We start from the raw sequence: 12,965 nt of genomic DNA, 5'->3' as shown, positions 1-12,965 counted from the left end.
AGAGTGTACGCATTTCTTAGGCTTTAAATTCAAAGCATATTTTCATGCATTCAGAAGTTTACATGGAGATGGTGGGTTAATTAAAAGGTACAAAGAATTTACCTGGGGCCATATCACTGAACAGCTGTTTTGACATTCATTTCAGACATCATGTTTTCAGTGCCACTCTTGTATCTAGATAGTGTTTCTGTAGCTGTTATATGGAGTGAAGGATAAATGAACGGGAAAGCATTTTTCCTGAGAGAGGACATTGTGTTTTTTATATTAATTTTGTGTTTGCACTGTTAATCATACAACTGAAGAAATGAGTATCTAGAGGATCTACTAAAACTCCTAACTCAGTTCTTCTGAGTGTTGTCACATGAGGCATCAATGACAGTAGTTAGGCAAAACTATCACATGAGGCATCAATGACAGTAGTTAGGCAAAACTATCTCATTTTTGCCACCAATACTTTGCAACTGTAAATTCTAATAGAGGAAATAAAAATAGGTTCCAAATATGTGCATTAAATACAGACTGTGCCTACACGTGGTTTACAAAAACATCAGCTTCTGAATCATTTATATTTTATAATGAAGCATCTTCTTTAAGGGCAGAGGAAACATTTAGGACATCATTAATGACTCCATTAGTTAACAGCTGTGGCTGTTTCTTCAGGTATACCACTGGTTTAAGGTTAGTGAAGCAGTATATGTTCTTTTTCCACAGCACAGCTGGCTTGAATGGTACTCAACTTGGTTGTGTTCATAATTATGATCAGTATCTGGGGTGCAACACATTTGAATCTGCCTCTTCATTTTTAATTTTGGGAAGGTATAATGTCTAACCTAAGTTAAAACATCACATACCCAGCATATGCAGACACCATGGCCTGGATCTTTTAAACTACTGTACTTGGTCATCTAGGTACTGCACAATTGCAGTTTGTTCTTTCTGCAGCTGGGCAACATCTATACCACACCCTTTAACACCTTACTAAACTAATTCAACCTTTAATTTTACTTACCGATACTGCCATCCTGTGACAAGATTTGTGTATTTCATAAGATAGCCATAGACATTCTCCATGTGATCACTACAAGACAAAAAGATTTTTGTTTTCAGCTTTTCTCATTTTATAATCACACCTTTTTCTATTTTAAGATCTACAGCATTACATAAAAAACTAAACCAAATTCTGTGCTGCTAAAAAAAATATTTTAAATTTGAAATGAAAAATCCTTGAAGACTGCAGGAAAATAAGATATATTATAAACTGTAATGAGAAGTTTGGTCACTAGTAACAATAAATCATTTTTAAAAACACTAAAAAGTAACAAATGTATAAAAACAGTTTGATCAATTGAGTTATAGAACTAATCACTATTTCACTCCAATCAGAAATGAAAGTACCATACAGATGATAAGACAGAATGAATGGGGCAAGTTTTATCTTGATTAAAAATTGATCAGCATCAATTTAGAAAAAAGCCAATTTGTTACTCTTTGTTTTTTGAAGTCATGAAGAAAGTATAATATTACAAAATAATTTGAAAGAGCAGCCAGTTGACAAATACAGTAATCCCTCACCTATCGCGGGGGTTACGTTCCAGAGGCGCCCGCGATAGGTGAAAATCCGCAAAGTAGCGACCTATATTTATTTTATTATTTATACATATTTTAAGGCTTTATAAACCCTTCCCACACTCTTATAAACCTTTCTCACTCTTGTTAACCTTTCCCACACTCTTATAAACACTTCCTATGCTCTTAAACACTTTCTACATTCTTAAACACCGCAGACCAACACCGCACGCAGCGATCAGACGTCAATGTGTCTGCACTCGCTTTGTGAAGGGGGGCAGCTGAACTCACGCTGAGCAGAAATGGACTTTGTGCTGCTTCTGCCAAAATGCCTGCTTGTCGCTCTGAGTGTTTGGAAGAAGGAGGAGTGTGTGTGTGCGTGTGTGAGGGCTGAACGCACGTTCGCTCAAACCCCCCTCCCCGGAGGCGCAGTTCGCATTGTCAAGGGGGTGGGGAGCTGAATGAACTCTAAGGAGAAGTGGACTTTGTGCTGGCTTTGTGCTGCTTGTCGCTCTGCGTGTCAATAATTTAAAAGCCTGTACATCACCAATTTTCCTGTCTCACTGTCTTGTCTTACGTGAAGTTAAAATGTTTTATAATAGTGAGATGTTACTCATATCCTTAGCCCGACATCCACATATCATATGTGTTAAAGTGTGTTTTATAAGTTTACATGTGTTTAAAGCATGTGGGATGGGTATTTTAAGGCTTAAACTATAAAAATGTTTATTTCTATATCGCGGATTTTCTCCTGTTGCTGATGGGTCTGGAACATAACTTCCGCGATAGGCGGGCAATCACTTGTATTTAAAAACCCGCGAAGTCGTGAATCCGCGAAAAGTGAACCGCGAAGTAGCGAGGGATTACAGTAGTGCCTTTTGGTACTGGAGATTTTAAAAATACAGTCCTTTATCACATCTAATGATGTAGCTATTTTAGAGCTCTAACTTACTATAATAAGGGGTTTCATGTTTGCTTGAGACACTTTTTTTTCTTGAAGTAAATTAAAATATTACAAAGTACACAAGTGCATTGTACAGGTATGAACCATACAAGTGTATTGTACAGGGTTCTCTTCATCTAAGAGTGCAATTCTAAATGCAAAAAACACTTCTATTGATTAATAAATAAAATGCTGTATTGTGTAGTCATCCATTTAATATATATTTTTTTATATATGTTGTTTGAAGATATTACAGTAAAGGCTGTCAGTAATTTAATATTTCCTTGAAACAGCATGTTTAAAGCCTGATAATTTCAGCCAAGAAACCAATATTAAAACTCCCATTCACAAAGCATGAAAAATGGCAGCATTGCTGGTAAAGAGCTGGTTGGATAAAACAAGTATGTTCTTACTCAGCTAGCATGAATTATGATGTGAATGTGGCTAGAGAGATGTACATTACAAAAGGCACTGGCACCTGGCTTTGCAAAAAAAAAAAATTGACAAAAAGTGCAAAACATGTAAACATAAGTGCAAGAATGAATAAGGGCAAGTGTATTTTATTGTCAATCATATACTAGACCACATTAAGTATGGGACATAGAATCAGAGTGACAGAGATTTAAAAAAAATCCAAAGTAAAAATGCAATTCACTAATTTATCAGATAACTGAAGAATGGGCCACACCTGAGCTTGCCTTCATTCAAAACATGTAAACATAAGTGCAAGAATGAATAAGGGCAAGTGTATTTTATTGTCAATCATATACTAGACCACATTAAGTATGGGACATAGAATCAGAGTGACAGAGATTTAAAAAAAATCCAAAGTAAAAATGCAATTCACTAATTTATCAGGTAACTGAAGAATGGGCCACACCTGAGCTTGCCTTCATTCAGACACTCTTTGAAACAAAAAGGTGCACTTAAGTACAAAACAGTCAGCAGAAAAAAAACATCTGACTAGGGACAACCATTTGGACAAGAATATGCCCCGAGGACTTTTCTTAGATATTACTGGAAACAGCATAGCTCTCTTTATATGCTAGATAGAACCCTCATCTCCCTGATAAACAGCAATGCATTTTATCGTTCCATTTAGGTATGGAAAAAAATTCACAAGAGAGGTATTTTTACAAGTAAATTTAGGGACAAAGCACACAGAGATTGGATCGCAGCATGAGACCCCTTATCAGTACCATTTGATGTTAAAATGGAAACTGTGTAAAAGTATCTCTTTTGCTTCCACCATACCCGAGCACAAGTGATATTATCACCTTTGAAATTTTACCCACCATAGGTTTGCCTAATAATGCGTTTTGAAATCATTTGAAATACAGTAATCCCTCCTCCATCGCGGGGGTTGCGTTCCAGAGCCACCCGCGAAATAAGAAAATCCGCAAAGTAGAAACCATATGTTTATATGGTTATTTTTATATTGTCATGCTTGGGTCACAGATTTGCGCAGAAACACAGGAGGTTGTAGAGAGACAGGAACGTTATTCAAACACTGCAAACAAACATTTGTCTCTTTTTCAAAAGTTTAAACTGTGCTCCATGACAAGACAGAGATGACAGTTCCGTCTCACAATTAAAAGAATGCAAACATATCTTCCTCTTCAAAGGAATGCCCGTCAGGAGCAGTGACTGTCATAAAGACAGAGAAAGCAAACAAATCAATAGGGCTGTTTGGCTTAAGTATGCGAAGCACCGCGGCACAAAGCTGTTGAAGGCGGCAGCTCACACCCCCTCCGTCAGGAGCAGGGAGGGAGGGAGGGAGAGAGAGAGAGAGAGAGAGAGAGAGTTTGTTTTTCAAGCACAAATCAATACGTGCCCTTCGAGCTTTTAAGTATGCGAAGCACTGTGCAGCATGTCATTTCAGGAAGCAGCTGCACAAAAGATAGCAATGTGAAGATAATCTTTCAGCATTTTTAGACGAGCGTCCGTATCGTCTAGGTTTGCGAACAGCCCCCCTGCGTCAGGATCAGAGAAAGTCAGCGCAAGAGAAAGAGAAAACTAAGCTGGGTAGCTTCTCAGCCATCTGCAATAGCGTCCCTTGTATGAAATCAACTGGGCAAGCCAACTGAGGAAGTATGTACCAGAAATTAAAAGACCCATTGTCCGCAGAAACCCGCGAAGCAGCGAAAAATCCGGGATATATATTTAAATATGCTTACATATAAAATCCGCGATGGAGTGAAGCCGCGAAAGGCGAAGCGCGATATAGCGAGGGATTACTGTACATTTATAAGTTCTTTTCACTATGTGCTTTAGAGGTACATGATGCTGTAACACTTTTCTAATGTGGTATTAGGATAGGAACTGGTTTTCAAGGAACCTCAGTACTTTGGAAAACAGTAATTAAACAAAATTGTTAAGTATGTTTTGCAATGATATCAAACAAAAAAAAATAAAGAAATAAAAATATGTGATGAAATCTGAGATCAAAACATTCTACAACTTCTACAACAATGGAGTGGTGGCTCTGAGGCTAAGGATCTGCGCTGGTATCCCGAAGGTTGCCGGTTTGAATCCCCGTCACTGCCAAAAGAGATCCTACTCTGCTGGGCCCTTGAGTAAGGCCGTTAACCTTCAATTGCTCCAGCGGCGCTGTACAATGGCTGACCCTGCGCTCTGAACCCCAAGGGGTATGCAAAAACTAACAAATTCCTAGTACAAGAAATTGTATAAGGTGAAATAAAGAACAAAAAAAAATAACTTTTAAGCTTGCCTGCACTCTACACATTTAAAAATGTGAAATTTCTAACCAGCTTAATTATGGAAAGAAAATGACATTTATTAAAGTTTATTAAAGTATGTAGAATAATGGTTATAATTGGAGAATTTTTCAAATTGTAAGTAATTTTTTTTAATCATTTAAGGAATCTATGTATTTTAATTGAATTAAAGTAATTTTTTATTGGCACCCCAGGATTTCATTTTTAGTCACATATGAGTAATAAAATTTTAGTAGAAGAAAATTTTTTTTACTTTTTACTGCATTTTTGAATAAAATCGTGTCAATTTATATATTTTAGTCACCTTAATGCCACACAGTCCTCAGCACATTACAAAAACCTTGACTTGGGTGGAAACGCGATTCGATAGAAATAACATTAGCGACAGAGTGGACTCAAACTTATGACCTTAAGGTGAAATGCAACATGCAATATTTCAGAAAATCCTAACCACAGTGAAACCTTACACAAGAAGTACCAGAAATGTGCATTTGTCTATTGGAGAATCGAACATTCAATCTTTCTTAGAAAAGCCCAACATCAAATCACAGAAAAGAGTATTTTTCCAAATTTGTATATAAATGTTGAAAAAAAATTGGTAAAATTAAAAAAATATTGCGTATACTGGTCTCGAACCTTCGATTGAACGTCCAACACGCTAACCACTTGACCAATGTTGCTTAAAGTAATTTGACAAAACTTCCAATATAATTTAATCAAAATGATTTTTATTTTTTATTTTTTTTAAATGTGTTTACATTGGTCTTGAACCTTCGACCGTTTGATCAATTGTCCAACATGCTAACAAGTTGACCAACACTGCAAATTTTTCAAATATGTGTGTGTTGGCTAAAAGCACCTGGGTCAAAACTGATGAAATATTGCATTGTCACCAAAGATCACCATGCATGCAAAGTTTGAAGGAAATCGGTTTGGTAAAAGTGGGTAAAAAATTTGACTGCAAAATTTGACCCAGACAGAGAATGCAAGCTGAATAAAATCGCATAATAATAATAAAAATTAAGTGTTCAGAAACTGATGACTTTACACAACAAAAATGCAAGATTTTAAGGAGTCCAGATTATTAAAAGAATCAACTGTTCCACATTTCTTTATAATTCACAATTCAGGAACTTTGATTTTGTAACAGAAAAAAAAAGCGCTTTTGCAACTACACTCATGTGGCGTATGTTATAACACAACATAAACTACCCTCTAACAGAATTGACCAATGTAGCATTGAGGAATCTTTAAAATAACCAACCAGCAGCAAAAGACAGAATGAACTAGTAGGTGGTGCTGGCCTTTGCCTCAGTGATGCAGAAGAATGTGACTTGGACTGCTGAAACTATTATAAAAACAGTGTTCACTGCACAGAGGAACATGAGGGTAGCCACATGTTGTTAAAAGTGTGTATTTGTTATTCTGGAGGAGTTTCTCCTCCAGATCATGTTACAACAAGAAAGTGAGGTAATCGGTCCTGCTTGGCTCTTCATGTAGTGTTGCTATTGAATACTGTTTAACAAGCAATGCTGGATTCAACTGTTTTAAAATATGCTGCAGCATTAATTCAGAAAATGTGTTAAGAGTGTGACTGGGAAAGAACAATAGAGTCACCTTGATTCTTAGGGCAATAGCTGGGTGACCCCATTTAATAACTGAAGTAAAACAGTGCATGATGCCACAAGATAGCAAGGCAGTCCAATAAAACTAGTATTTTCCAGGGTAGGGAAATGCAGGAACTTCTTAGGAGCTCTGTCCAAGTCGGACACCAAGCTCTGTCAAAGTGACACACCATCTTCTAGGATCGTTTTATAGAGCCCCAACCGGAACATGCAGGACCAGCTCAGGGCACTGGGAGGGTTCTCAGAGCTGCAGGCGGACAAGGAGAGCCTGTCAGAATAATAAGTGTCACACATCCAGGAGTGGTACTGCTTACCTTGACGGTGCTAGGAAGGAGATCACCAGGCTCACATACATGACAGGGGTTTCCTTTTATTTGAGCCTGCTTTATTCCCTAAGTGGCATTCATTTGCCTTCCATGTTCCTAACTATTTAGAGCTGCAAAATGCTAGTCTCAGGCTGAATGACACAGTGGTAAAGGGGTTCATACAATAACCTCAATCTGCATGATGAAGTAGCTATTTTAATGTTCTCTGTGATGCCTGTTAGACGTGCTTTTGTCTGCAGACTGTGTATTTTCTGTATAGGATGTGACTAACCAACCTTAAGATGTGTATCCTTAATGAAGGCATTCCCCACTGTTAATTTACTGTATATTCTGTGGTACTACAACAAGATTTCAGTTTTCAGCCAGCACTGAAGCATTAATAGCATCATATGATTACCACAGGGTATTTCACTCACCATGGACCAATTTGCAGGGCACATCATGTGAATTGCATCTCACTGGTTTTTTTTCCAATTTTTTTTTTTTTTTTTTTAATGTTTTGTTAAAACACTCATGATTTACAACTATGTTCAAACTATGCAGTTAATTTGAGAGATTGACAGGCTATTTAAACTGGAAAAGGAAAGCCACCAAAACAGGGTCTTTGCTCAGACTATACAAAAAGTGGACGTTTTAGCATAGCACTGCCTGAATATCGCATAGGTCCCCATTGTGCTGCCAAAACAGCTCTGAACCATCAAGGCATGGACCCCTCAAGACCTCTGAAGAGGTCCTGTGGTATCTGTACACCAAGATATTAGCAGCAGATCCTTAAAGTCCTGTTAGTTGCAAGGTGGGACTGCCACGGATTGGACTTGTTTTTCTAGCACATCCCACAGATGCTCAATCATATTGAGATCTGGAGAATTTGGACGCCAAGTCAAAATCTTGAACTCTTTCTCATGTTCCTCAAATCATTCCTGAATAATTTGTAATGCGCTGTAATACCATTGCCATTAAGGGCTTCAACATTCATTAGTTAGGTGACAGGTCATAGTAACACCCATATGAATGCTTAATGACCCAAGGTTTCCCATTTGAATATTGCCCAGAGCATCACATTGCATCTGTCAGGTTGCCTTCTTCCCATAATGCATCCTTCTGCCATCTCTTCTCCAAGTAAATGGTATACACAAACCTGGCATTCTACATGATTTAAAAGAAAACCTGATTAGGTCACCTTCTTCCATTGCTCCATGGTCCAGTTCTGACACTGTCATGCCCATTGCAGACTCATTCAGAGGTGGACAGGGGTCAGCATGGGCACCCTGACCAGTCAGTGATGCACTGTGTAATTTGATACCTCTCCCATGACCAGCATTACATTTTTCAGCAATTTGTGCTACAGCAGATCTTCTGCTGGATTGAACCAGATGGGCTAGCCTTCACTCCCCATGTACATCAGTGAGCCTTGGGCACCCATGACCCTGTTGCCCTTCCTTGGCCCACTTTTGGTAGGTATTAACTTTAGTATACAGGGAGCACCCAACAAGACCTGCTGCTTTAGAGATGCTTTGACCCTGTCATCTAGGTCATCAAATTTTTGACCTTTACCAAAGTCAATCAGATCCTTCTGCTTTCCCATTTTTCCTGCTTCCAATACATCATCTTCAGGAATGGACTATTCACTTGCTGACTAATATATCCAAATCTTTGACAGGTGTCATTGTATTGTAATGAGAAAATCATTGTCATTCACTTCACCTGTGAGTGGTTTTTAATTTTGTGGCTGATTGCTGTATAATATGTAATAGTTTCAACCACATGGGGTGACCAAAACAAAATAAAACAAAACAAAAAAAGGACTTTTGTTCAGTATTTAATAAAATGTATGTTATTTGCCAGGCACTCATGTCACTATCTGGCAAGAACCAGAAGCAGAGCACAGGCTCAAATGCAAATGAGCTCATCTAAAGAGACAGTCCAAAAGCATGAAGCTGTATTGGCAATGAAAATCATCACATTATATGCAGGAAATCTGATATAATATTCCAATATTTAACATTTAACAGCTTTTCAGCATCTTTCAACTTTCTAGCCAACTTACTCTAACCTAGAGGGGGGTCAACTCCATTTAAAGAGCACACCAATGCGCTTCCATAAGGCCATCAATGAAATTAATATACAGTATACATTTTTGGAATAGGGGAAGAACACTTGAGAACCTTGAGAAAAATATGATGCGCACACCATGAGATCACACAGACTAACATTGGTTTCTATCCTGTTACTGTTAACAAAGAGTTTCTCCTTTCGTCCACTGCCTTTTTGGTATTTGATTCAACCATATTAAACTAGCAAAAACAAAAAAAAGACACGCAAATTCTTAGGGGTTGGTTCTTGGGTCATGTGTCATTTCAGAGAAAACTTTACGCCTTATTCTAGAAGACATAGTGCAACTGAAAACTATGGTTGGACACAGATCCCCATTTGTATTTATAAAAAAAAAACAAAAAACCGCAACGCAGGAGAATATGGCATAAAGGTGATGAAACCAGCTTTGCAGAAATTAATTCACTTCTGCTTTCTTGAGGTCGGACACACACACACACACAACCAACCTATTTTTCTACCCAGGCTTATTACAAAAGAAGAGAGGGGCTAGAGTTTATCTTGGGGGAAAAAACTGGCTCAAGGTGCGTGGTAGACTTTTACAAGGTACCTATCATACAAGGTATCTGTCATAACAGTGGTAGACCAATACAGTGGTGCCAAACAACCCAACACATTTTTGGAATGTGGGAGAAAACTGGACTACTTGGTTTAAAAAAAGACAGACAAACATCCATATCCAAACTGATAAAATTTTAACAAATAGCTCAAACAAATAAACTGCTTAAATGTTTTTTAAAGTAAACAAATGGACTTAAATGAAGCTGCCAATTTATCTACAGTGGGAAAAATAAGTATTGAACGCATCAACATTTTTCTCAGTAAATATATTTCTAATGGGGCTACTAACATGAAATTTTCACCAGATGTCAGTAACAACCCAAGTAATCCACATATGCTGTACAAAGAAATCAAAACAAATAAGTCCATAAATAAAGTTATTTGTAATAAAGTGGAATGACACAGGAAAAGAGTATTGAACACATGAAGAAAAGAAGGTGCAAAAGGGCATGGAAAGCCAAGAAAGCAGCTGAAATCTGTCAGTATTTAGAAAGTAATCCTGATAGCCCCCCTATCAGTGCAAATGAATATCAGCTGGTTTAGTCCTAATAAAAAGGGTTCTCATTACCAAGGTGTCACACAAGAAGCATTTCACAATGGGTAAAAGCAAAGAGCTCTCTCAAGACCTTTGCAACCTTATTGTTGCAAAACAAACTGATGGCACTGGTTACAGACGTATTTCTAAACTTCTTTCCACTTCCAGTTTATGGCCCCAACGGTGCTCACTGGAACATTCAGAACATCATTTCACCATAAACCGGCCACAACCAGGTGCTCCTCGCAAGATTTCTGACAGAGGAGTCAAAAGAATAATCAGAAGAGTTGTCCAAGAGCCAAGGACCATTCACAGAGAGCTTCAGAAAGACCTGGAATTAGCAAGTAAAGTTGTTTCAAAGAAAACTGAAGAAAAAACATGTGCAATTACATCCAAAGAGTTCAATTTTGGTCTTATCTGACCAGACTCTATTCTCCCAGTATTTCACTGGCTTGTCCAAATGTTTTGCAGCAAACTTTAAACGAGCTTCAACATGCTTTTTCTTTAGCAGTGGAGTCTTGCATGATGAGCATGCATAGAGGCCATGGCAGTTGAATGCATTACTTATTAACTTAAACAACTTAAAATCTTCCTAACTATAGTCTTATCAGCTTTTATAATTAAGCCATATAAAACAGTAAATTATGGTAATAACATATGTCTACAAAACATACATCAGGAAATATTGAATTTAAAAAAAATGTTGAAACAGCTATACTAATTATTTTAACTATGTCCTGCAGCAAAAATGTGTTCTAAAAAAATGTTCCTACGTGTTAAAGGTACAGATTTCAAAAATAATTACAATAAAGCATACATAGTAAAGTCAACACTTAATACTTTAAAATAAACCTGGAAAAGGAAACCTATTTATTATTAAATATATAATACACAACCATTTGTTACTTGTGACATAGACTACATCTACACTACAACTGCATTTTAAAATAAAAACATTTACGAAAGTACCTCCGCTAACACTGAAATGATCGGAAACACATATGATGTAGCAGTTCACCTATACTGGGCATGCATGATTTGTAACTTGTGTTTACACATGAAGAATAGCAATAGCAATTAACAAAAATATGTTGCTTTGTTTCTGTTGACAACGAGATGGAATTGTTATTGAGAGAAAGGTAAGCAAAGTGGCTGGAGAAAATGTAATTAGCAAGACCCAAACATGGAAGGGCCACATAAAAAGCACTTGCCAAAGAGAGTTTAGAAAACTCTGTTTTCACCCATCCACAGTACAACACTGAGCCCATGTTCAGAAAGAATGTTTTGAAAAGTCTACACGAAAGGTAAAAGCATACACAAACATAGACTAATATCTGCCTTTTTAAATGAAAAAGTAGGTTTGTGGATACAGCCATAGTATGGACTTAAGTAAATAAGCTATCAAAAGTCAATCAGCAATGGCCCCGCAGAGTATGCAATACAGTTTAAAAAAAAAAAAAAAAAAGAAGATATTTATATGTGTATATACTGTATATGTGTATTATATATATATATATATATATATATATATATATATATATATATATATATATATATATATATATATGCATTTATTTATATGCATTAAGTATTTTGAGTGATCATTATTAAGTCATGTATATGTGTCCTTCATGCTGCCTTTGTAAAGCTACTAGCATTGTATAATGGCTAATTACACATCCAAAAATATTAGAACCATCTTCGGAGTTATTCCTAGCAGTCCAATATTGCAGATGCTACCACCATTTTTTAATTCAAAATAAAAATGTTGGCAGTATGAAGTCCTTCTAATTTTGCTGGAAAGAATGCCGATATTTTTTCTTTCAAATGTGAAACATGGAAAAAAGTACTTCCAAAGTCACATACAGAAAACTATGATGCACTTGAAAAGTTTAAAATATGCACATTTAAAGCACAAAACATTTCATAAAAATAATTCTTAATCTGATAACCAAAACACTGTTAGACTGGACTCTGGGATACTTCTGCATTAAAAATTTGATGCTTTTAAGAAAATTACCTCCACTTACATATTATATCACTTCCACTACTTTAAATCAATTTATTCTTCTACCAAGGAAGAGACCTTGTACATTATTCCAATCTTATTTGTTTCTCCCAAGGTATTCCTCACTTATCTCAAGCTACTCCTTTAGTCATTCTTTTCACTAAAAGGAAATATTTTATAATTCATCCGTTTTCTACAAGTAACTTGTCTCATTCTTAATCACAGGGAATGCCATACATTTACTTTGAGTAAGCGGCATACTTCACATTTTTACAGGGCGATACTCTACTGATATTTTAATAAACAACCCCACTACACTGTCATGAAATATTTATTATTCTTATTTACCAACCCAAATGCCCTTCCAAACTTGCATTACTAAAATTAATAAATTTACGCTAGATATGACTATCCATTAGAATGTAGGGAAAAAAAATCAGTAATATTGTCACACTGCTAAATAAAAACAAGCAAAATAATAAGGAGCAGGTTTTAGGTTCTCTGGGAGCTTCTTTTATTTTCTAGAATCACACTTTATAGGAGAGGAATAA

General features: G+C 36.6%; 1 protein-coding gene across 2 annotated transcripts in view; it reads right to left on the bottom strand.

The window, feature by feature from the left end:
* Positions 1-12,965, bottom strand: part of osbpl11 (oxysterol binding protein-like 11) — a 49,460-nt gene that overhangs the window by 31,447 nt on the left and 5,048 nt on the right. For both annotated transcript variants that reach the window (XM_028807987.2, XM_028807986.2), the window contains one exon: positions 1,010-1,078. In XM_028807987.2, the coding sequence (XP_028663820.1) occupies positions 1,010-1,071 (62 nt within the window). In that variant the 5' untranslated portion in view covers positions 1,072-1,078. The remainder of the gene's footprint in view (positions 1-1,009; positions 1,079-12,965) is intronic.

This window comes from Erpetoichthys calabaricus, chromosome 8 (genome assembly GCF_900747795.2).
Source record: "Erpetoichthys calabaricus chromosome 8, fErpCal1.3, whole genome shotgun sequence".
In the NCBI taxonomy this organism is placed as follows: Eukaryota; Metazoa; Chordata; class Cladistia; order Polypteriformes; family Polypteridae; genus Erpetoichthys; species Erpetoichthys calabaricus.
The sequence above is the reverse complement of the archived record's forward strand: the minus strand, read 5'-3'. Positions and strand labels throughout refer to the sequence as shown.